Raw genomic sequence first — 26,674 nt, forward strand, 5'->3', positions numbered from 1 at the left:
ATCAGCTGACAGCCCTCTGACTGATGTAGCTACTTTTCTCCGGTACTTCTCTCGGTGTAGCCAGCAAACTTTTCTCCAGTAAAATGAAAGATTAACTTTAAGCAAAACATTAGGAAATGTAGCTGGCAAAATTTTTTATATGATAGCCCTAAACATTAGAAATATGATGGCCATGCATAGTTTTTGCAAAAAATACTTTGCTTATTCATTTTAAGCTAATTTACTTGTGTGGTTGCCAGCCAAATAGCGTTGCACTTCTGTTGTCATCTAATCAAAATTAAGCTATTTAATGCTGAATGTGTTGCACTAATGTATTTTCTGTGAAGGAAAACTATAGTTGCACATCCCTGGTCACTCTATTGAAGCAAAAAAACACTGTTGACTCAATATAAAACGTGACCCCTGTCAATACACAGCTGGACACACCTGCCCCTGCTTTCCCCCGTTGTACAATAATGTGACAGGTGAAATAAGAACGCGATATGCTTCATCCCCTAACTCATTGCACAAGTTGACTGCAGGTATTTACTTACAAAATTGTTACAAATATTAAAATGTATTGGAAAAACGTCAAAAAAAATAGTTTCAACGGTATTGGAAAAACCATCCCGTGGCTATTTCTAAATACCCCGGTATACGGTATATACCGCCCAAGCCTACTTGATATTCTACTGAGGGAATCCATACCTGGTGAGGTTTGACGGCCCGGGCCAGTTGAGGGGAGAGGAACAGGTCTGCCTCCTCAGCAGGGTGGTTCAGGTTGACCAAGACACGCCCCAGGGCGTCCGGTTGGTTCACAGCGTCGTTGACGTGGGCGCCGCTGGCCTCCTCCGACCGCTCCTCCTCCTCCTCATTGGTGGACTTGCCTCTGATCTGGAGGGCGTCCTCCTCGCCTGAGCTCAGCTCGATCACGTCTATGGTTGAGAAAGGAAAAAGGAAAGGAGGACAAGGTGTTTATGTTAGAAGAGCTAGATGGATGTAGATGGAAATGGAGAAACATTTAATATATCTACGTAATACCAATATGTTTCAATTGCATTGTGTGGCTGCCTGTTGATCAAAACAATCATTTTCTACCATTATGTTACACAATATTGCCTAAACAAATACAATATCATACATTTCATTAGTTTCAATAACTCAATAATAAGTGTTTCAATAACACAATTTATCTCTAAATGAGGACATGTGTTTTCACAAATTCTATAAAATGAATGTAATTTTTTTCTGGCGTCATGTTTGTCTTAGTATCTTCAGGCAAACAAATCTTCAAAAAAGTTCCTCCCTGGACTGGTTTCAAATAGCAAAAAAACATCTAAATGGGTCCCCACGTCATCTAAATTAAGTGATAAGTTCAATAAACTTGTGCCGTTTTTTGAACTACAGATGTGGCCTAGAGGAGGGGAGGAGGGGAGGAGAGGGCGATAGAGAGCGGGCTTATGTAAGTCTAGTGAATGGGTGCTTATGCAAGATGGATTATAGTGGTGGGAGATGGGTTTACATAACCCTGGGCAGAAATGTCACCACACTGCCTAGGCTGGAAGCTGGCTGAGGCTGGGGCTGGCATTAACCAGCCATTTTCTCCATAGACCCACTTCCATTCCAGACATTGTCGCCTTAATTGCCTACCCTCTCACCCAGGACCCAAAAACGCCAGGTGGGTTGGAAGGGGGTTTAACTGGGAATGGATCTGTTCAGTGTGGATCTATGCCCACAAACAGACAGGTGTGTGTATGTGTGAATAAATGAGAGTGTGTGCGCACGCGCGTATGGGTGCATACATGTGTGAGTAAGTGACACACACAGAGAGAGTTTGTTTGTGTGTGTGTGTGTGTGTGTGTTTGTGGGAGTCATGACCAGTGGAGGAAAAACACATGATGTACCCACCAGAGCTTAGTTCTATACTGTAGCCACTCTCCTGCTCTAGCACAGCCGATCTAGCTCAGACAACTGCTCAGAGCCAGTCGGGTACAGCACAAGGGCTGTGGAGGTCACGAAATTTCGTCAGCCGGTGATTGTCAAGCAAATAACTGCCAGTCTCACGGCAATTGACCGTTAATTAACATAAACACATTTAGCATCTCCTGGCTTCCACACATAGCCTACAAGACATTTAAAAAAGTCTAATAAATCCATGTAATATAGTCTAAACCTTCACAATGAATCCATTATTTATTTTAGACAGGTCTGAAGAAGCATAATATGATGAAAATGTAGTCTATTTCAGAAGGACAGAATAGCATACTCTGAGTTGTCCTTACGTTAGGTCCTGATGTGGCTATGCCAAATGGCTGTGGGCTACACTAGTTCATTTAGCAGACAAGATTTGCTTATAATTCCGTGGCATTATTTTATAGTATGAAGAATACAATTGAACAAAGCTGAATAAAGTATAAATATTTTCTCCAAACGATTTGAGGGAGTGCACACATGCGGCTATTCTGTGTTGAGCGGTTAACAAAGAAATAGGTACCCCTATATGCTTAATTTAGAGTTATTAATGTAACTGTAGTTGTTCTACAAACGTTGGGCTATATGTTTTGATTTTTAATACATTGTAAGGCTGCATGATGAGACTAATGATGATTTGAAAAAAGTCGCTTGAAAGGCATGAGCTCTGCTTTGTTTTTTGCACAGGCTGTACACACTCCAATAGTCTCTCATTCACAATTTGACAAGCACTTGATAATGCCTCGAATTTCACCGCGGCATCCCCTTTGTGGCCGTAATGCACCCTAAAAAAATCCATGCCTTTTGTGGCCATGAGTGCTGCGTTGTGCCCTTCTCCCTGAGTGTGCTGCGCAATCCAAAGCCTCTCTCACTCACACAGCTCTGTCACGTGATCGGGTCTTTCTCACAGGCTACATTTACATTTACGTCATTTAGCAGACGCTCTTATCCAAAGCGACTTACAAATAGGTGCATTCACCCTATAGCCAGTGGGATAACCACTTTACAATATCTTCTTTTTTTTTTCTTTTTTTAAGGGGGAGGGGGATAGAAGGATTACTTTATCCTATCCCAGGTATTCCTTAAAGAGGTGGGGTTTCAAATGTCTCCGGAAGGTGGTGAGTGACTCCGCTGTCCTGGCGTCGTGAGGGAGCTTGTTCCACCATTGGGGTGCCAGAGCAGCGAACAGTTTTGACTGGGCTGAGCGGGAACTATGCTTCCGCAGAGGAAGGGGAGCCAGCAGGCCAGAGGTGGATGAACGCAATGCCCTCGTTTGGATGTAGGGACTGATCAGAGCCTGAAGGTACAGAGGTGCCGATCCCCTCACAGCTCCATAGGCAAGCACCATGGTCTTGTAACAGATGCGAGCTTCAACTGGAAGCCAGTGGAGTGTGCGGAGGAGCGGGGTGACGTGAGAGAACTTGGGAAGGTTGAACACCAGACGGGCTGCGGCATTCTGGATGAGTTGTAGGGGTTTAATGGCTACAGACATATCCGGGACGTAACTGCGCCTAACGAACAGCAAAAGCACTAGCCTATGTCAATCTATTATCCCCCATAGTACAAAAGTCGATCTATTCTATTCTGTGCGAGAAATAAATATTCAAAACATAGTCTGGGACAGTTGTGGGATGCGATAGATACCAAATTAATACAACCACTAGCATCAAAAAACATGTTTTATGCAATGTGGCTGACGCAACAGATCAGAACGTTTAGCTTAAAATGCTGATACACTATTAGGCTATTTCTTCACATTATAAGCGCTGCAATGCGCACATGGTAGTAGGCTATAAGCGCGAATGTTCCATTAGAGGAAAACACCATTATCTAAAGTGACCGCAAATGCAATTATGCATGTAATGCTTTTATTATAAAGGTGTATTTTTATGGTGAAAATTATCTTCCCCAAACTTGAAACTCACGCGCTGCTTATATATGCCAGTTAGGCCCTACACCCCTTTTAAGGCAGATTCATGTGCTTAATTTTAAGACGTTATTTGGCCACTTTAGTTGTGATACAAACCTTATTAAAACATATAGGCCTATGGGCTAGGCTACATGAGGTGTGCGACTATGATTCGAACAAGTCGCAAAAAAAAGGCATTGTTTCTTATGCTGGGCATCATTCACAAGTGATAATATATAATTCACAAGTGATAGGCTAATACTGTCACCCATCAGACTATTCTTGATTTAATCTTGTCTTTACACAAAATAATATATGTGTGACATTTGTTTTGATTTAGAATGGACCATTATTATGCAACTGTATTGAAACAGGGACAGTGGAAAAAATACATGTTATCTACGCACTTAAATAGCGAATGGAGGACACTTTTCCCCGTGGTTTATTTTCATGCCAGCCAGGTAGGCTATACTCCTGTTGTAAATATAAGCAATGTGTTTAATATTAGGAAAGTTGAGAAATAAATATAGTAGGCCTAGCCTATAGAAAGATGATGGGATCCTCTTCTTTTTATTAGCCGCCATCACTCTGTTTTCTCCCGCAATTCCATAGCCTATAGAAATGTTGCGCAACATGAGCTCATGGGCTCTCATTAAGTGTTTGATTAGATTTTCGAATACATTTGCACTGATGTCAGAGTGATTAGAGGGACAATAGAGCACTGAGTACCAGGCAGTTAGCAAGTTTGGTAGGCTACTAATGACCAGCAGCAGCATCAGAGTGTGGAGAAGCCTAATTACCGTGACTAAACTGTAGCTCAGTTGGTAGAGCATGGCGCTTGCAACGCCAGGGTTGTGGGTTCGTTTCCCACGGGGGGCCAGTATGAAAATGTATGCACTCACTAACTAAGTCGCTCTGGATAAGAGCGTCTGCTAAAATGACTAAAATGTAAAAAAAAGTGGAATTTGACTGCCTTCATGACTCGTGACCGCCGGTGTGGTGGTAATACGTTCACCGCAACAGCCCTATACAGCACACCCCAGTCCGTACGTACCCCATGATGTAATTTGGATAACTTTTCATGAAATACTTTCATAAAGTACACTGCAGCGAGACCATTCCCCTTACTTGACCTACAGTAAGTATCTGACCCACATTTGATCCCATTTACAACACCTGGTGTTCAAAGGTAATATGAGACTGACATTGGAACAGAGAAATAGGTCATAACATCACCAAGCATATAAAGCATGGCAGTCTTGACGTTCTAAATCCATCAGTGGTTCAGGATCCATGTTTGGTGTGGGACCCTTGATTTCAATAGAAATATTTTTATGTTCTATTAACTACAGTGTGACTTGGCTATTCTAAGGGAGTCTCTCAGAGTCATCTGATAACATGCCAAATTCATAAAGATCACTGGCCGAATGTTGTTGATGGACATCTAAGAATGACTGGAGCAGAGTTCCTCAGTATTGCACAACCAGGGCAGGTATTAAAAGCGTAGGAGTTCTGATCTAGGATCATTTTGGCCTTTTAGATCATAATGAATAAGATAAAATGGACAGGGGACCTGATCCTAGATCAGCACAGGAGGACCACAATCAGTCTCAGTTAACATGTGTAATATAATGTATAATAATATGTAATGTGTGACAGACCCTGGGGCTTCTCTAGCTTGATGAGGGATACTAAACAGCGTCTCATAGTGACTGGAGTCTCACCTTCTTTGGGGGCGTGTGCTTCTGGGACCAGAGCTTTGGAGTCATCTTCTCTGATGTTAGTGCTGCTGTTACTGGTGTCCAGGCAGATCACATGGTCCTGTTTGGCCACACTAGCAGACACACTCTGAGACAGATCTCCTGGAGGGGACAGAGGGAGAGACGCAGTAGTTAATCACCTGAGTGTGTTAAGTATCAACGAGTGAATTCATTCTATTATGATATATTTTTTGGTGTGTGATTTCTTAAATGTATTAACCCATCAACCAACCCCCTCTTCGGAGGACACACACATATATATATATATACACACACACTGCTCAAAAGAATTAAGGGAACACTTAAACAACACAATGTAACTCCAAGTCAATCACACTTCTGTGAAATCAAACTGTCCACTTAGGAAGCAACACTGATTGACAATACATTTCACATGCTGTTGTGCAAATGGAATAGACAACAGGTGGAAATTATAGGCAATTAGCAAGACACCCCCAATAAAGGAGTGGTTCTGCAGGTGGTGACCACAGACCACTTCTCAGTTCCTATGCTTCCTGGCTGATGTTTTGGTCACTTTTGAATGCTGGCGGTGTTTTCACTCTAGTGGTAGCATGAGACGGAGTCTACAACCCACACAAGTGGCTCAGGTAGTGCAGCTCATCCAGGATGGCACATCAATGCGAGCTGTGGCAAGAAGGTTTGCTGTGTCTGTCAGCGTAGTGTCCAGAGCATGGAGGCGCTACCAGGAGACAGGCCAGTACATCAGGAGACGTGGAGGAGGCCGTAGGAGGGCAACAACCCAGCAGCAGGACCGCTACCTCCGCCTTTGTGCAAGGAGGAGCAGGAGGAGCACTGCCAGAGCCCTGCAAAATGACCTCCAGCAGGCCACAAATGTGCATGTGTCTGCTCAAACGGTCAGAAACAGACTCCACGAGGGTGGTATGAGGGCCCGACGTCCACAGGTGGGGGTTGTGCTTACAGGCCAACACCGTGCAGGACGTTTGGCATTTGCCAGAGAACACCAAGATTGGAAAATTCGCCACTGGCGCCCTGTGCTCTTCACAGATGAAAGCAGGTTCACACTGAGCACGTAACAGACGTGACAGAGTCTGGAGACGCCGTGGAGAACGTTCTGCTGCCTGCAACATCCTCCAGCATGACCGGTTTGGCGGTGGGTCAGTCATGGTGTGGGGTGGCATTTCTTTGGGGGGCCGCACAGCCCTCCATGTGCTCGCCAGAGGTAGCCTGACTGCCATTAGGTACAGAGATGAGATCCTCAGACCCCTTGTGAGACCATATGCTGGTGCGGTTGGCCCTGGGTTCCTCCTAATGCAAGACAATGCTAGACCTCATGTGGCTGGAGTGTGTCAGCAGTTCCTGCAAGAGGAAGGCATTGATACTATGGACTGGCCCGCCCGTTCCCCAGACCTGAATCCAATTGAGCACATCTGGGACATCATGTCTTGCTCCATCCACCAATGCCACGTTGCACCACAGACCGTCCAGGAGTTGGCGGATGCTTTAGTCCAGGTCTGGGAGGAGATCCCTCAGGAGACCATCCGCCACCTCATCAGGAGCATGCCTAGGCGTTGTAGGGAGGTCATACAGGCACGTGGAGGCCACACACACTACTGAGCCTCATTTTGACTTGTTTTAAGGACATTACATCAAAGTTGGATCAGCCTGTAGTGTGGTTTTCCACTTTAATTTTGAGTGCGACTCCAAATCCAGACCTCCATAGGTTTATAAATTTGATTTCCATTGATCATTTTTGTTTGATTTTGTTGTCAGCACATTCAACTATGTAAAGAAAAAAGTATTTAATAAGATTATTTTATTCATTCAGATCTAGGATGTGTTATTTTAGTGTTCCCTTTATTTTTTTGAGCAGTGTATATACACATATACATACATACATTTATTTTTACAGCTTTTCTGCCACAAATACATTTTACATATACATTGTACTTTTATATACAGCAATCACATAACAATTATACATTACTGAACATAAGGTCTTTAATCCCACCCCTCAGCCACTCTCAGCCCATCCCACCTATAACCATAGACCACCCTCGTTTGGTTTCCATGTGCCATATACACTACCAGTCAAAAGTTTGGACACAGAAGATAGCCCTATTTGGTAAAAGTCCATATTATGGCAAGAACAACTCAAATAAGCAAAGAGAAACGACAGTCCATCATTACTTTAAGACATGAAGGTCAGTCAATACGGAAAATGTCAAGAACTTTGAAAGTTTCTTCAAGTGCAGTCACAAAAACCATAAATCGCTATGATGAAACTGGCTCTCATGAGGACCGCCACAGGAATGGAAGACCCATAGTTACCTCTGCTGCAGAAGATAAGTTCATTAGAGTTACCAGCCTCAGAAATTGCTTCCCAAATAAACGCTTCAGAGTTCAAGTAACTCAACATCAACTGTTCAGAGGGGACTGTGTGAATCAGGCCTTCATGGTCGAATTGCTGCGAAGAAACCACTACTAAAGGACACCAATAAGAAGAAGAGACCTGCTTGGTCCAAGAAACACGAGCAATAGACATTAGACCGGTGGAAATGTGTCCTTTGGTCTGGAGTACAAATTGGAGATTTTTGGTTCCAACCGCCGTGTCTTTGTGAGACGCGGTGTGGGTGAACGGATGATCTCCGCATGTGTGGTTACCACCGTAAAGCATGGAGGTGCTATGGTGTGGGGGTGCTTTGCTGGTGACACTGTCTGTGATTGATTTAGAATTCAAGGCACACTTAACCAGCATGGCTACCACAGCATTCTGCAGCGATACGCCATCCCATCTGGTTTGGGCTTAGTGGGACTATCATTTGTTTTTCAACAGTACAATGACCCAACACACCTCCAGGCTGTGTAAGGGCTATTTGACCAATAAGGAGAGTGATGGAGTGCTGCATCAGATGACCTGGCCTCCACAATCCCCCGACCTCAACCCAATTGAGATGGTTTGGGATGAGTCGGACCGCAGTGTGAAGGAAAAGCAGCCAACAAGTGGTCAGCATATGTGGGAACTTCAAGACTTTTGGAAAAGCATTCCAGGTGAAGCTGGTTGAGAGAATGCCAAGAGTGTGCAAAGCTGTCATCAAGGCAAAGGGTAGCTATTTGAAGAATCTCAAATACAAAATATATTTTGATTTGTTTAACACTTTTTTGTTTACTACATGATTCCATATGTGTTATTTCATAGTTCTGATGTCTTCACTATTATTCTACAATATAAAAAATTGTAAAAATAAAGAAAAACCCTTGAACGAGTAGGTGTGTCCAAACCTTTGACTGGTAGTGTATTTTTCAATTGTACTGTGATGTTTTACATACATTTTGAACCTTTCTAATCGTATAGTATCCACAGATTGTGAGCTAAAGATGAAAACCTTTCCTACAAGTATTATTATATTATTTATTGACTATGTCTTTCCAAATCACCCAACACTGCTATTTGTAAGGTACATTTTAAGTGAATGTTGTGATTTTTTTAACCATTCCTGAACCTGTGACCAGAAACAAGCTACATAGCGGCAATACCAGAATAAATGATCTAGTGAGTCTGTCTCTTCGCAGCAAAATTTACAGAGCTGAGATTGTTGTATGCCTAATATATATAGCATTCTGTTGGTGGCAATAATTTTGTATAATAATTTGAAAAATTGAAAAACTTCAAGTGTTGAATCAAGTGTTGTTTTTTGTATCAGTTCATAAACCATGTGCCATGGAATCGGTACATCGAAAATCTCTTCACATTTATTTTGCAACCTGTCTGGCGCAGCTGTCAACATTTTTGTCCTCAAATGAAACTGGTATAGTTTTCTATTTATGCCCATTCTTTTCACCCAATTTGTATCTTTAATATATGGCAGACAAACAAGTTCCCTACCTTCTCACTTTTACACTTGCCTAATGCTGCAATCAGTTGGTTATAAATTTGGATTGAGCAGACATTCCCATATATTTTCGATAGCTGCATATGTGACATAACTCCACCGTTTCTATTCATAATATCATTAATAAATATAATAAAACATTTTTTCCATAAATAACATTTTTTAAATTAAGGCGTATATTTGAGTTTAACTATAATATTTGTTGTAATATTTATTATTTATTTTCTGGAGGATAAAAGTGAAATTGTAACCAGCTTTGTATGGCTTGTTTAAGAAAGGGCCATACTTTAAGCAAAATCGTATTTTCAATTAGTCGGAAATGAGAAGTTGTAATCTGTATAAAGGCAGAAAGGCCATTTATAAACAAAGGATGAGCCTTTCTTAATAATCTACTGGAGAACCATTATGGGTTTAAGTATAATTGATGTATGAGTGACGATTTTATTTAATAAGAGACCTGCTTTAATATTTAATAATTTTAGCCCCTCAAACTCATATTCATTATATAAATAGGCACATTTAATTTTGTCTGGCTTAGCATTCCAAATAAAATGAAATATTTTTTGCTCATATGATTTAAAAAAAACTAGTTGTCTGGAGTAGGCAGCGCCATTAGTAAGCAAGTAAACTGTGATAGGACCAAAGAGTTAATCAATGTGATTTTGCCATAAATAGACAAGTATTTCCTCTCCATGGTTGCAGAATCTTATCTATTTTTTGCAAACTTTCTATTGAAATTGATTGCGGTAAATTCATTTATATTTTTTGAGATATGAATAACAAGTATGTCAACTTCACCATCCGCCCATTTTATTGGTAAACTACAAGGTAGTGTAAACACTGTCTTTTAACGACCCAATATGTAATATGGCACACTTGTCATAATTAGGTTTTAGTCCAGAGAGGCAAGAAAAGTGATCAAGGTCTTCAATTAGACTGTGCAGGGATCCAGATTGCGGACTTAAGAAAAGAACTTGAGTCATCGGCATACATTGACACGTTTGTTTTTATCCCCTGGATTTCTAACCTCTTGATGTTCTTGTTGGATCTAATTTTAATAGCTAACATTTCAATGGCCATAATAAATAGATATGGAGACAAACGACAGCCTTGTTTTACTCCTCTTAAAAGCTCAATACTTTGAGAAGTAACCATTATTTACTATTTTACACCTGGGGTTGCTGTACATAACTTTAACCCATTGTATAAGAGATTCGCCGAAATTAAAGTAATCCAGGCATTTATATACAGTGGGGAGAACAAGTATTTGATACACTGCCGATTTTGCAGGTTTTCCTACTTACAAAGCATGTAGAGGTCTGTAATTTTTATCATAGGTACACTTCAACTGTGAGAGACGGAATCTAAAACAAAAATCCAGAAAATCACATTGTATGATTTTTAAGTAATTCATTTGCATTTTATTGCATGACATAAGTATTTGATACATCAGAAAATCTGAACTTAATATTTGGTACAGAAACCTTTGTTTGCAATTACAGAGATCATATGTTTCCTGTAGGTCTTGACCAGGTTTGCACACACTGCAGCAGGGATTTTGGCCCACTCCTCCATACAGACCTTCTCCAGATCCTTCAGGTTTCGGGGCTGTCGCTGGGCAATACGTACTTTCAGCTCCCTCCAAAGATTTTCTATTGGGTTCAGGTCTGGAGACTGGCTAGGCCACTCCAGGACCTTGAGATGCTTCTTACGGAGCCACTACTTTGTTGCCCTGGCTGTGTGTTTCGGGTCGTTGTCATGCTGGAAGACCCAGCCAGGACCCATCTTCAATGCTCTTACTGAGGGAAGGAGGTTGTTGGCCAAGATCTCGCGATACATGGCCCCATCCATCCTCCCCTCAATACGGTGCAGTCGTCCTGTCCCCTTTGCAGAAAAGCATCCTCAAAGAATGATGTTTCCACCTCCATGCTTCACGGTTGGGATGGTGTTCTTGGGGTTGTACTCATCCTTCTTCTTCCTCCAAACACAGCGAGTGGAGTTTAGACCAAAAAGCTCTATTTTTGTCTCATCAGACCACATGACCTTCTCCCATTCCTCCTCTGGATCATCCAGATGGTCATTGGCAAACTTCAGACGGGCCTGGACATGCGCTGGCTTGAGCAGGGGGACCTTGCGTGCGCTGCAGGATTTTAATCCATGACGGCGTAGTGTGTTACTAATGGTTTTCTTTGAGACTGTGGTCCCAGCTCTCTTCAGGTCATTGACCAGGTCCTGCCGTGTAGTTCTGGGCTGATCCCTCACCTTCCTCATGATCATTGATGCCCCACGAGGTGAGATCTTGCATGGAGCCCCAGACCGAGGGTGATTGACCGTCATCTTGAACTTCTTCCATTTTCTAATAATTGCGCCAACAGTTGTTTCCTTCTCACCAAGCTGCTTGCCTATTGTCCTGTAGCCCATCCCAGCCTTGTGCAGGTCTACAATTTTATCCCTGATGTCCTTACACAGCTCTCTGGTCTTGGCCATTGTGGAGAGGTTGGAGTCTGTTTGATTGAGTGTGTGGACAGGTGTCTTTTATACAGGTAACGAGTTCAAGCAGGTGCAGTTAATACAGGTAATGAGTGGAGAACAGGAGGGTTCTTAAAGAAAAACTAACAGGTCTGTGAGAGTTGGAATTCTTACTGGTTGGTAGGCGATCAAATACTTATGTCATGCAATAAAATGCAAATTAATTACTTAAAAATCATACAATGTGATTTTCTGGATTTTACAGACCTCTACATGCTTTGTAAGTAGGAAAACCTGCAAAATCGGCAGTGTATCAAATACTTGTTCTCCCCACTGTATACATTCTAGTCGTACTTTATCAAATGCCAGGCCTTGTATCTTCTATAATGATCCTAAGATAATATTATATTTCAAGAGAATAGTATTTCAAGACAAAAATATTTCTGATTAGACACTCCAGCTATCAATTACGTGTGTGTTTGTGTATATCCTCACCTGGTGTGTACTCGGGTAGCAGGGGCACAGGGAAGTGCCCTTCCTTCCTCTGCTGTTCCAGCCTCCGCAGCCTCTCCAGCTCCTCCTGCTTGGCAGCTTTGGTCACCACCTCTAACTGGTGCTCCCTCAGTAGCTTTCTACATCACAGAGAGGGATAGAGGGAGAAGAGAGAGCTCAGAATAGGCACCAGGCATCCATCTCTGTTATAGGGCCAACAGACTGACTAGACCGAGCCAGATCGCATGGGGATATACATTACTAATGCTGTATGTGTTCATTTGTGTGTGTGTCTATGTATCTCTGTATGTGTGTGTGTATGTATGTGTGTAATACACTACATGGCCAAATGTATGTGGACACCTGCTCGTCGAACATCTCATTCCAAAATTATGGGCATTAATATGGAGTTGGTCCCCCCTTTGCTGCTATAACAGTCTCCACTCTTCTGGGAAGACTTTCCACTAGATGTTGAAACAGCCCGAACCATGAAAAACAGCCCCAGACCATTTTTCCTCCTCCACCAAAATTTACAGTTGGCACTATGCATTCGGGCAGGTAGCGTTCTCCTGGCATCCACCAAACCCAGATCCATGTGTCGGACTGCCAGATGGTGAAGTGTGATTCATCACTCCAGAGAACGTGTTTCCACTGCTCCAGAGTCCAAAGGCGGCGAGCTTTATACCACTCCAGCCGACGCTTGGCATTGCGCATGGTGATCTTAGGCTTGTGTGCAGCTGCTCGGCCATGGAAAGCCGTTTCATGAAGCTCCCGACGAACAGTTCTTGAGTTGACGTGGCTTCCAGCAGCAGTTTCGAACTTGGTAGTGAGTGTTGCTCCTAGATGTTGTTGCTCATAGATGTTTCCACTTCACAATAACAGCACTTAGAGTTGACCGGGGCAGCTTTATTTTGACAAACTGACTTGTTGGAAAGGTGGCATCCTATGATGGTGCCATGTTGAAAGTCACTGAGCTCTTCAGAAGGGGCCATTCAACTTCCAATGTTTGTCTATGGAGATTGCATGGCGGTGTGCTCCATTTTATACACTTGTCAGCAACGGCTGAAATAGCCAAATCCACTAATTTGAAGGGGTGTCCACATAGTGTATGCTTCTCTGCGCGCGCGCGCGCGTGTGTGTGTGTGTGTGTGTGTGAGTGAGAAGTGTAATACTGTAATAAACACTGGGGAAATAATCCAACTCAGGGCAGCAAGGTTGAGTAATACAGAGCATTCATAGTGAGCCCTTCCTAGGGAAAATCAATAATATAATAATAATATGCCATTTAGCAGACGCTTTTATCCAAAGCGACTTACAGTCATGTGCGCATACATTTTTACGTATGGGTGGTCCCGGGGATCGAACCCACTACCCTGGCGTTACAAGCGACGTGCTCTACCAATTGAGCTACAGAGGACCGCGCAAGACAGAACGCTAGATAATGCTAGAGAACACAGATGAAGATACACTACGTGTGCTGTATGGATAGATGATAAAGAGTTAGGGAATTAATGGTTAAATATCACCATTCATTGCATCTTTGAAGCTGGTTAAGGGCCTATATTAGATGTTCTCTATATCTGTGAGTTTGGTTGTTGTTAGAGGTCAGGGGTCATACCGGATGTTCCTCCTCATGTGTGCGGGTTTGTTGGAGTGGGAGTGGGACCTCTTCTTGGTTCCACTCAGGGACCGCGAGGGGATTTGGCTCTCAGGCCGTGAGGACGGTCGAGAGTGGAGCTGCGTTGAGGGGTGGGACGGCGTCTCCCCCGAGTCTGAGGTAGATGGGGGGGTGCACTGCCATCCCGCTGAGTCCCCTCCCTGCGCTTCATTCTCCGAGCTGAAGGGAGCGCTATGAGGCTGGTCTGTAGAGAGAGAGAGGGAGGGAGGGAGGGGAGGTTGTTATTATTGGTATACAAAACATAAATCAATTAAAATAAATGTTGATTAAATACCTATAAAGGTATGCTGTATATCAGTGGTTCCCAACTCCAGTCCTTGAGTACGCCCAACAGCACACATTTTTGTTGTAGCCCTGGACAAAAAATACCCGATTCAACTCAATGAGGAGCTGATGATTACTTGACAAGTTGAATCAGGTGTGCATGTCCAGGGCTACAATAAAAATGTGTACTGTTGTGGGTACTCGAGGACTGGAGTTGTATATAACAGGCATGGATTGCACCATCACTGAAGGAGGGGTAAAGCCTGATTCGAGAACAGTAAAAAAAAAACAGACCCAGAGGTATTGATATAAAAGAGCCATTGAGACACACATTTTTTGTAGTTAAGAGGGAGTGACTGGGCCAGAGTTGGATACAAACCTGTCTGGCCCTGCCTTCTTCCCTGCCTCCAGACTGGAGACACACTGGACTGGGGTGCTTATGTAAGTGCTAATAAATATGGAAAGCTTCTGAAACCATGACCACAGTGGCTACGTGAAGGGGCTAAGTTAAGAGGCTATGGGCAGGTGTTTCTGGCGCTCCATGCGGCTGGACAGAGTGACTAACAAGGTTGAGGAGGAAACCAAGGTTACGGCCCACATAAACAGCCCTCTCAGTATGATCCACATACATCTCCACTGTCACATTGTAGCCAACACTGACATAATCAATCAAACCCAATACAGCTCAACCCAGCCCCACCTAACCCAAAGTCATATATTCATACCCCTTGACTTGTTCCACATTTAGTTTTGTTACAGCCTGAATAAAAAATGGATGAAATATATTTTAGCAAATGTTTTACATAAGTATTCACACCCGAGTCCATATTTTGTAAAAGCATATTTGGCGGCAATTACAGCTTTGAGAATGTCCGTATCAGTTTAGCACATCTCGGAAACCTTCAACACTCCAGAAATTGTTTTATACCCTTCCCCAGACATACATTACCAGTCAAAAGTTTAGACACCTACTCATTCGTTTTATTTTTGTTAGTTTTTTACATTGTAGAATAATAGTGAAGACATCAAAACTATGAAATAACACATAGGGAGTCATGTAGTAACCAAAAAAGTGTTCAACAAATCAAAATATATTTTATATTTGAAATTATTCAAAGTAGCCACCCTTTGCCTTGATGACAGCTTTGCACACTCTTGGCATTCTCTCAACCAGCTTCATGAGGAATGCTTTTCCAACAGTCTTGAAGGAGTTCCCACATATGCTTAGCACTTGTTGGCTGCTTTTCCTTCACTCTGCGGTCCAACTCATCCCAAACCATCTCAATTGGGTTGAGGTTGGGTGATTGTGGAGGCCAGGTCATCTGATGCAGCACCATCACTCTCCTTCTTGGTAGAATAGCCCTTACACAGCCTGGAGGTATGTTTTGATTCACGCAGTCTCCTCTGAACAGTTGATGTTGAGATGTGTCTGTTACTTGAACTCTGTGAAGCATTTATTTGGGCTGCAATCTGAGGTGCAGTTAACTCTAATGAACTTATCCTCTGCAGCAGAGGTAACTCTGGGTCTTCGTTTCCTGTGGCGGTCCTCATGAGAGCCAGTTTCATCATAGCGGTTGATGGTTTTTGCGACTGCACTTGAATAAACTCTTCAAAGTCCAAATTATCCAGATTGACTGACCTTCATGTCTTAAAGTAATGATGGACTGTCATTTCTCTTTGCTTATTTGAGCTGTTCTTGCCATAAAATGGAATTGGTCTTTTACCAAATAGGGCTATCTTCTGTATACCACCCCTACCTTGTCACAACACAACTGATTGGCTCAAACGCATTAAGAAGGAAAGAAATTCCACAAATTAACTTTTAACAAGGCACACCTGTTAATTGAAATGCATTCCAGGTGACTACCTCATAAAGCTGGTTGAGAGAATGCCAAGAGTGTGCAAAGCTGACATTAAGGCAAAGGGTGGCTACTTTGAAGAATCTCAAATCTATTTTGATTTGTTTAACACTTTTTTGGTTACAACATGATTCCATGTGTGTTATTTCATAGTGTTGATGTCTTCACTATTATTCTACAATGTAGAAAATAGTAAAAATAAAGAAAAACCCTTGAATGAGTAGGTGTGTCCAAACTTTTGACTGGTACTGTATGCCTCATCACAATTCTCGGAGAACTAGGAACAGTTCCTTGGACTTCATGGTATAGTTTCTGCTCTGACATGCACTGTCAATTGTGGGACCTTCTATAGACAGGTGTGTTAATTTTTAAATAATGTCCAAACAATTTAATTGGCCACAGGCGCACTCCAATCATGTTGTAGTTACATCAATGATGATCAAAGGAAATTGGATGCACCGGAGCTCAATTTGGAGTGTTCTAGCAAAGGGGTGTGAATATTTATGTAAATGAGATATCTCTGTATTTCATTTTTTTGGTCATTTCTAAAAACATGTTTTCACTTTGTCATTATGGGGTATTGTGTGTGTAAATGGGTGAGAAAAAAAATCATTTGAATCAGCAAATATTGACTCTTTGCATAAACTTAATGTAATTGTCAATAAAAGCCTTTGACAGTTATGGAATGCTTGTAATTATACTTCAGTATACCATAGTAACATCTGACAGAAATATCTTATAACACTGAAGCAGCAAACTTTGTGAAGACCAATACTTGTCATTCTCAAAACTTTTGACCATGACTGTATATGGCTCTTTTACCTATAAGCCCAGCTTGTCACCCAAGCCTGACCCAGTCCTGTATTGTCCTGACCTGCTCAGATCCACATACACAATTCTTCTCAACCAGGAAAACATCACTGCTCCACACTGACAGCCATTAGCATAGCCAACCCTTTGAACCCAGACTGACCCAACAGCACATCAGTCAGGACAGAACATCCATCCTGGGCCAAGTTTGGTCCAGTCCAGCCAGACTACTCTATCTCAGAACCAGACTCCAAGGGCAGAGTGGTGAGGCAGGAACACCTGGAGCTTGTTACATTTCACTGAGGGTGTGTCCAAAATGGCACCTTGTTCCCTATATGCTTTTGAAGTAGTGCACTATATAGGGAACAAGGTGACACCTTCAGGAAAACCCAGCCAGGAAAGCCTCCGACTAAAACAGGCTAACGTAAAAAAAATAAAAATACAATAAAAAATGAGAATAGGCAAAACAGGAAGAAAAGTAATTTATATAATGCAGACAGAGGCTGCTGGTGAGAGTTGAAAAGCAAATGACATAAAACGCCCTCTCTTCGACTAACCTAATCTACAAAATGACCTATTTTGCTCTGAATTTAGTTCCATTAGCTTTTATATCCCATTGTGACCTCTGTCATATTGGTTATACAAACCAATTTAACAAGATATATAATACAGAGGTTATTGAAAGGTTGGGCACAAAACCCTTATATGAAGTAGGTATTCAACACATTTTAAAAGGGATACATGATGTAATCCAGAAGGTTGTCGAAAGGCTGTGTATATGTTGTATTTCTGGACTTTGTCCCTCCGTTACAGCTGCGGTACAATTCCAGACATCATTTTTCTCTCTGGGACGCAACATAGCCTAAAGTGATCTTTCTGTAGGAAGCAAACCCTTTGCTAATTGCCAGGCAGTTCATCAGTCATACTTTTTCATACTGGTCCCCAGTGGGAATCGAACTCACAACCCTGGCGTTGCAAGCGCCATGCTCTACCAACTCGTCCCAGGGTCGCCCCCACTCCTCCCCTTCCCAGTCTTGCTCTCCCTCCCTCCCAGTCCCCACTACCTTAAAGCACAGTTACATAACAGATTCCTGAAATGCACAATTCCTTCTGATGATTCACACCCATGCAGCACAGACAGAGCACAGTTTACAGTACACTCAGAGAGAAAGGGGGGATTGACTTGAACAGGGGGGTAAGAGAGAGAGAATGTTCTTCAGTGATAGAGAGGGAAGGATCAGAATGCACTTCTAGGAAGTGGGGGGGATTCGAACACACAGTCACACATCGCTATGTATGGGACGAAAGGGTAATTCATTAGCTTGTCCTCCTGGTTTTAGTTCCAGAAATAACTCCCTTACTAGTGAAAAAAACTCTGACCCTTATGCAACAGCAGGCACTAAGCCTATTAATAGCTAGGTCAGCTTTGATTATCAAGATCCTCAAGAACCGGCTCCAGTGGGCACGCGATCACCAACACTGGACAATTGAGGAGTGGAAAAACATTGCCTGGTGCGACGAATCCCGGTTCCTGCTGCGTCATGCTGATGGCAGAGTCAGGATTTTACATAAGTAGCATGAGCCCATGGACCCATCCTGCCTGGTGTCAACGGTACAGGCTGGTGGCGGTGAACTGGTGTGAGGAATGTTTTTCTGGCACAAGTTAGGTCCCTTTATACCAACTGAGCAACGATTGAACGCCACAGCACATCTGAACATTGTTGCTGGCCAAACCCAATAGAGCATCTTCGGGATGAGATAGAACAGCTGTTCGCAGTATGAATGTACCGCCGTCCAATCTGCAGCAACTGCATGATGCCATCGCATCAGCATGGACCAACATCCCTGTGGAATGTTTCCGAAACCTTGTAAAATCCATGCCCCAAAGAATTCAGGCTGTTCTGGAGGCAAAGGAAGGTCCGACCCAGTACTAGATTGGTGTACCTAATAAACTGAATGTATATCGTCAAGCGATCATGGATTTCTACTGTTATAGGTGCCTAGGACCAGGAGAGTTGAGGAGAACGTCAGCACCATACCACTAGACAGTGGGGACACGATTATGTTACACAACCCACTGTTACATAACCAAAAGAAGGTTCCATTCCCCAAAGCCAAGACCCCGGAAACCAAAAACTCCTTCCCGAATGGTAGTGAACAAAAAAAACACACACACACACACACACACACACACACACACACACTCCCCTGGTTTCTGGCAGGCAGAGAGGGAGTGGACTAGCTCTGTGACAACGACACTTTACAAAACAGCAAGCCTTGGCAGTCGTCCAATCATAATAGCCAGTGAGATAAAGGGGAGGTGGCATCTGCGCGACACTGTAGCAATACTCACAACAAAGACTATATTACATAAGCCTGGGAAACACACAAAGGCCACCACAGCGACGACACACTGACTACCCATCAACTTCCTGTCCTAATTATTTCCAGAAGCATGGAGACTGCAGTCCATGTTTTCACTTCCTGCTCTTTCACAATCATGACTTGTATGCATACTGTGCTTCCTGAAGGAGCCTGACATTTACATAAGCAGCAGTCCTCCACTGGCCCACTCCTCCTCTCCTCTCCTCTCCTCTCCTCTCCTCTCCTCTCCTCTCCTCTCCTCTCCTCTCCTCTCCTCTCCTCTCCTCTCCTCTCCTCTCCTCTCCTCCCTCTCTCTGTGGCAGACTGACTGCTTCTTCTGGGGTATATGGGATGGGAGGGGTGTAGGGTAGGGGCTGGGGCTGGGGGGGGGCGCCTTCAGAAAGCCACAGGGTTCCACAACCGTGATATGCTAGCCTGGTTGTTTATGTAACGCTGCTTTACAGGCAGCGCTAGCTAGTGTCATGCCATTCCTACGACAGAGAATCAGCATGTGCGTAGTACTGAGTACCAAAGGCAGACAATTACCAATTTGGCCGGGACAGGCTGGTGGGTACAGGTCTGGGGAGAGAGGCAGTGTGCCCTGATGAATACCGGGGGCGCCATGACAACAAGAGGAAGAGGAACTGACTGGTAAACGACAACTATGGTTTGAGGTCATCATGGTCTCCCTGTTCCACTCAGACAATGACTTATCTGGAAAGAGTTAATTCACTTTCTCTTCTCCAATGCACTTTCAAACCCAGTGTTCCTTAACCCAGTCGTTTCACATTGCCTACTTGATCTATTCCACCACCAGCACACCTGATTCAACTCGTCACCAAGCCACTGAATGTTGGTGTTGGTATAGATCAAATATGTGAGGACTCAGTTGTGAAACACTGTTCAAAGCTCTCAGAATCCATGTAATCTGAGTGGAGTGGACATGCAACACTGGTACCAAGTCTGATCCAGGTCCATGAATCGCATGAGTGCAAGTTTCAGAGAACCCGTTTCCTGGCTGCCTGTCCTATACAGTTGAAGTCAGAAGTTTACATACACTTAGGTTGGAGTCATTAAAACTCATTTTTCAACCACTCCACACATTTATTGTTAACAAACTATTGTTTTGGCAAATCGGTGCATGACACAAGTAATTTTTCCAACCATTATTTACAGACAGATTATTTCACTAATAATTCACTGCATCACAATTCCAGTGGGTCAGAAGTTTACATACACTAAATTGACTGTGCCTTTAAACAGCTTGGAAAATTCCAGAAAGTGATGTCATGGCTTTAGAAGCTTCTGATAGGCTAATTGACATCATTTGAGTCAATTGGAGGTCTACCTGTGGATGTATTTCAAGGCCTACCTTCAAACTCAGTGCCTCTTTGCTTGACATCATGGGAAAATCAAAAGAAAATCAGCCAAGACCTCAGAAAAAAATGTGTAGACCTCCACAAGTCTGGTACATCTCAAGACATCAGTCAGGAAGTTAAAGCTTGGTCGCAAATGGGTCTTCCAAATAGACAATGACCCCAAGCATGCTTCCAAAGTTGTGGCAAAATTGCTTAAGGACAACAAAGTCAAGGTATTGGAGTGGCCATCACAAAGCCCTGACCTCAATCCTATAGAAAATGTGTGTGCAGAACTGAAAAAGCGTGTGCAAGCAAGGAGGCCTACTCTGTCAGGAGAAATGGGCCAAAATTCACCCAACTTATTGTGGGTAGCTTTTGGAAGGCTACCCGAAACGTTTGACTCAAGTTAAACAATTTAAAGGCAATGCTACCAAATACTAATTGAGTGTATGTAAACTTCTGACCCACTGGGAATGTGATGAAAGAAATAAAAGCTGAAAAAAAATCACTCTACTATTATTCTAGTGGTCCTCTGTAGCTCAGCTGGTAGAGCATGGCGCTTGTAACGCCAGGGTAGTGGGTTCGATCCCCGGGACCACCCATACGTAAAAATGTATGCACACATGACTGTAAGTCGCTTTGGATAAAAGCGTCTGCTAAATGGCATATTATTATTATTATTATTATATTCTGACATTGTCACGATCGTTTAAGGATTGGGTGAACCAAGGCGCAGCGTGATAAGCGTACATTTTATTAAAGTACTGAACACACGACAAAACAACAAACAAACGAAACGTGAAGTCTTAAGGTTACACCAAACAAACCTATACAGAACAAGATCCCACAAACTAATTGGTGCCAACAGGCTGCCTAAGTATGGTCCCCAATCAGAGACAACGAGCTACAGCTGCCTCTGATTGGGAACCACCCTGGCCAACATAGATTTAAACGATCTAGAACTAAACATAGAAAAACACAACATAACACGGAATATACACACCCTGACTCAACAAATCAACGTCCCCTGAGTCAGGGCGTGACAGTACCCCCCCCCCAAAGGTGCGGACTCCGACCGCGCCACAAAAACATAACAGGGTAGGGGCCGGGTGGGCATTCCGCCTCGGCGGCGGATCCGGCTCCGGGCGTGACCACCACTTTCTCTCCACCTCCCTGTTGCGCCCCTGGTCTGGTCTGGACGTCGGCGCGCTGCTTCCCCTCTCCTTCCTCCCACGAAGTACCAAGCCCTGTCTGGACCCTGGTGTGGGAGACCCCGAACCTGGAGAGGGGCTGACGTCTGGGTCTGGACTGGCACCGCTGACTGGAGCTGGACCCGACGACGGTGGATCGGATTGCGCTGGCTCCGGAGTGGATCCGCTGACAGGAGTTGGACCGGACCCCGGTGGAGCGTATTGCTCTGGCTCCGGAGTGGAGCAGCTGACCGGAGCTGGACTGGACCCCGGTGGAGCGGATTTCTCTGGCTCCGGAGTGGATCCGCTGACTGGAGTTGGACCGGACCCCGATGGAGCGGATTGCTCTGGCTCCGGAGTGGAGCAGCTGACCGGTGCCGGACCAGGCACTGGTGAAACAGGCACGGGCCGTGCCGGACTGGACACACGCACCACTGGCTTGGTGCGGGGAGCAGGAACGGGCCGGACCGGGCTGACAACGCGCACCACTGACATGGTGCGGGGAGCAGGAACGGGCCGGACCAGGCTGACGACGCGCACCACTGGCTTGGTGCGGGGAGCAGGAACGGGCCGGACCGGGCTGACGACGCGCACCACTGGCTTGGTGCGGGGAGCAGGAACGGGCCGGACATGGCTGACGACGCGCACCACTGGCTTGGTGCGGGGAGCAGGAACGGGCCGTACCGGACTGTGGAGGCGGACTGGAGGTCTGGAGCGGAGAGCTGACACAACCCGTCCTGGCTGAATGCCTACTTCCACCCAATATGTGTGAGGCATTAGCACAGGACGTACGGGGCTGTGCACTCGTACTGGCGATACAGCACGTAGCACCGGTGCAGGATATACGGGACCGAGGAGGCATACTGGAGACCACGAGCGTTGAGCCGGCACACCCCGTCCTGGCTGAATGCCCATCTTCGCACGACACGTGCGTGGTGCTCGCACAGGACGTACAAGAATGTTCCTGGACACGCTGCTTGGTCCTCATTTGGTGGAATCTTCTGTCACGATCGTTTAAGGATTGGTTGAACCAAGGCGCAGCGTGATAAGCGTACATTTTATTAAAGTACTGAACACACGACAAAACAACAAACAAACGAAACGTGAAGTCTTAAGGTTACACCAAACAAACCTATACAGAACAAGATCCCACAAACTAACTGGTGCCAACAGGCTGCCTAAGTATGGTCCCCAATCAGAGACAACGAGCTACAGCTGCCTCTGATTGGGAACCACCCTGGCCAACATAGATCTAAACTATCTAGAACTAAACATAGAAAAACACAACATAACACGGAATATACACACCCTGACTCAACAAATCAACGTCCCCTGAGTCAGGGCGTGACAGACATTTCACATTCTTAAAATAAAGTGGTGATCCTAACTGACCTAAGACAGGGAATCTTTACTGGGATTAAATGTCAGGAATTGTGAAAAACTGAGTTTAATGTATTTGGATAAGGTGTATGTAAACTTCCGACTTCAACTGTATGTGTATGTCATGTTCCTCCTTCATACAGTGCTGCTGAAGCTCGCTCTGAACCACGGAGTTACACAACAGGTCTGCATGCAGGTGCGGGACAGGGATGGGCCGACGTCAAGGACAGTGCCTCTGTGGGCCTGCGAGGGCGAGGGTGAGAGACCTCAAGCCAGGTAAAATGGGGCTAAGGTGATTGAGGGGGCTGTGGTGGGTAGGGATGCTAGTAGCATGTTGTTTCAGTGGCAAACAGCCCACTCCAGTTCCAGAAGCCTAGAACATACAGGTTTAGACACAACACCTCCACAGCTGTTCAACAGCTTCCATTCTCCAGGCTGGGCCTCTGTCACACCAGCTACCAGGCAGCCATACCAGAACGTTTACCAGAGCGAGGTGGGAAATCAAACCGCTTAATTAGTATGACTAATTCTACAAATCCCACAAACCACCGAGCCAGAATCAGAGAAACAAACTCAGTGCTTCTGATTGAGGAGGGCATTTGAACCACTAGGAGCCCAAAAGAAGACGTCCAAAAAGAGTGAGTGAACCACTGACCCACTAAAAAAGGAGAAAAAAAAAAGAACACTACTAAAGCGGTCTCCCTCTTTCCATCTACGTCAGTAAGGAGATTATAGATTACTCTCAGTGCAGTGTACGAGTGAGTTTTACTACAAAAAAAACAGAGAAGCCCCTACGCTCAGCATCACAGCAGCAACACATGTTCACTAGGCGACTACAGGTCACGGAGCGGGGAAACTGTTGGAAGCTCCAATACAGGGCCACCTTTCACAGAGGTTCACCTCAGGACAAAATATTTACCAGTTAGGCCCTAGCAGGCATTGACCAGGAGTTGTAATAAGGTTGATTAACCCTCCAGAAGTGGGTATACATTACACACAGACCATGTGAGCCAGAGGAGATTATTCACAAAGAAAGACACAATCAGCACTTGTCAACCTATTATTAGGGTTCCTGTGTAAATTCAATGTGCGAGAGGTCAATATGTGGCAACCCGAAGAACTCTTAGTGCTGCCGCCATGAATAAAGGATGGCTAAGGGGGTCACTAGGCTGTAGTGAAATCTATGAGCTCAATGGGTAGCTCCCACTTTCACCACTCCTACCCCCCGTGGCAAATTAGCACAATAAGATGACACGTTTTTTGCCTCTATTCCTTACCCCCTGTTGACACACACACACACACCCAGGCCACCAGCGCGATGAGCATGACTCAGGCAGAGGGACGCTTATGTAACGGCAGCCTCTGGCTGTTACACAACCCCAAGAACCGCACGTCCCGTACACACACACACCTAATCATGTACACGCCCAATCACAAAACAGACATTCCTACAATGTACATTCACAAATAAAACCATATATTTTGTTCCCATCAACAATGTATGGCTGCCCTTCCCCTAGAACAGGGTATTCAACGTTTTTGTGAGTGCATGTGTGTGTGTGTTTTTCCGAGTTGCCAAATTTTCAACAACCCCAAACAAGTTGTTCTTGTGTGTTTGCCAGCTGTTGTGTTTTACAATGGATTACACAGGAAACAACCTTGGAGGCAGACAGCTGCTCATCAGTTTCCATGTAAACACCTCAGGCAACTTGGTCAGTCCCAAAAAAAAAACACACAAAAAACACAACAACGGTTCAAAATCTAAACATCCTTCTGATCTAGAAACAGACAAAGCAAATCAGAAAACAACCAACAAATTCTAGAAGAAATACTGTAAAACAAAAAGGGTGGGGGGTGTTAGCACACCTTGCAGAGGAGGATATTTAAGTGATAATGCCTGAGAAGCCAGTGTTTGGAGGATATATTGGCACGGGTGTTGTTAGGCCCAAGACGAAGTCGAGGGCCGGCAAACCGTGCCAATATATCCTCCAAACACCGGCTTCGAGGGCATTATCACTTTTATACAATGGGGTTACCAACATATTCAAATAATGATTGACATATTTTCATTAAAAATGTTATTTTTATTAATTTATTGATACTATTTCATCCTTCCACAAGATATAGTCCCGACACAAATCTAGGGTTGCTACAGACGCGACCCAGTCGTTCAGTCTTTTTGTTCTGTATCTATGAACGTTGTTTGTTCTAAATGTTCCATTGCCATACTGGCTAGCAACGATCTTATCCCTTGCTTGCTAGCTAGCCAACTACGTCTAACTTACAGTCACGTCAAAAATTGCAGCCAGAATAACAGCAATGTAGCTGCATTTGCATTTGTTCAAGCTGTTTTCTAGTGACATTTATTTGGATAAATCCATAACAATGAGCTAATGAGGTGCGATTTCGCCTAAAATATTAAATGTGCTCAGTCATCAGGACACTGTTGTTCAGAGGAGCTAGACAACAACACAGCTACAGTAACACAATCACTTCAAACTGAACCTGGAAAGATCACAAATTAGCTGCGTTTCGTTTTACCTTTTTTCAATGGACTTTTTTTTGTATATATCCATAAAAATGATGCCAGCTGATTCATGATTTGGACTGGCTGAGAAAAGCTGTCTTCCTGTCAGTCTCGTCCCAACACGTTCATTACTATGGGACAGCAGATCGAATTTGAATATTGAAACAATGTTGCAAATGTCGGAGAGACAGACAGCAAGGTTTATACAAATCTCTGCTGTTGAAAACAAAATGTTAGTCTAAAAGAAATGTGAGATAATGTCTAGATGCTTTTTATAGTGGAGATCAAGTTTATAAGTTGCCTGGCTGGACTGATGAGACAGTGGATTGCACAGTCAGATGGAACAGAGTAAATAGGCATTTTAACGTCATAGATTTAGCCGGTGGCAACTTGTGGAATAGACACCGGCTGGAATGCGGTTTTAACCAATCAGCATTCAGAATTAGACCCACCCGTTGTATAAGAGAGGAGGACACACCTTGCAGACGAGCGGATATGAGAGGAGGACACACCTTGCAGACGAGCGGATATGAGAGGAGGACACACCTTGCAGACGAGCGGATATGAGAGGAGGACACACCTTGCAGACGAGCGGATATGAGAGGAGGACACACCTTGCAGATGAGAGGATATGAGAGGAGGACACACCTTGCAGACGAGCGGATATGAGAGGAGGACACACCTTGCAGATGAGAGGATATGAGAGGAGGACACACCTTGCAGATGAGAGGATATGAGAGGAGGACACACCTTGCAGACGAGCGGATATGAGAGGAGGACACACCTTGCAGA

General features: G+C 44.2%; 1 protein-coding gene across 1 annotated transcript in view; it reads right to left on the reverse strand.

Annotated features, from left to right (window-relative positions):
* LOC311149407 (helicase ARIP4-like) overlaps nucleotides 1-26,674 on the reverse strand; it is an 82,965-nt gene that overhangs the window by 20,806 nt on the left and 35,485 nt on the right. The window contains exons 3-6 of the mRNA XM_084186591.1: nucleotides 14,071-14,314; nucleotides 12,456-12,592; nucleotides 5,584-5,721; nucleotides 688-914 (exon numbers count right to left, since the gene is read on the reverse strand). Coding sequence (XP_084042717.1) covers nucleotides 688-914; nucleotides 5,584-5,721; nucleotides 12,456-12,592; nucleotides 14,071-14,314 — 746 coding nt within the window. The remainder of the gene's footprint in view (nucleotides 1-687; nucleotides 915-5,583; nucleotides 5,722-12,455; nucleotides 12,593-14,070; nucleotides 14,315-26,674) is intronic.

The sequence above is a fragment of the Coregonus lavaretus genome, assembly GCF_964263955.1.
Source record: "Coregonus lavaretus genome assembly, chromosome: 22".
In the NCBI taxonomy this organism is placed as follows: Eukaryota; Metazoa; Chordata; class Actinopteri; order Salmoniformes; family Salmonidae; genus Coregonus; species Coregonus lavaretus.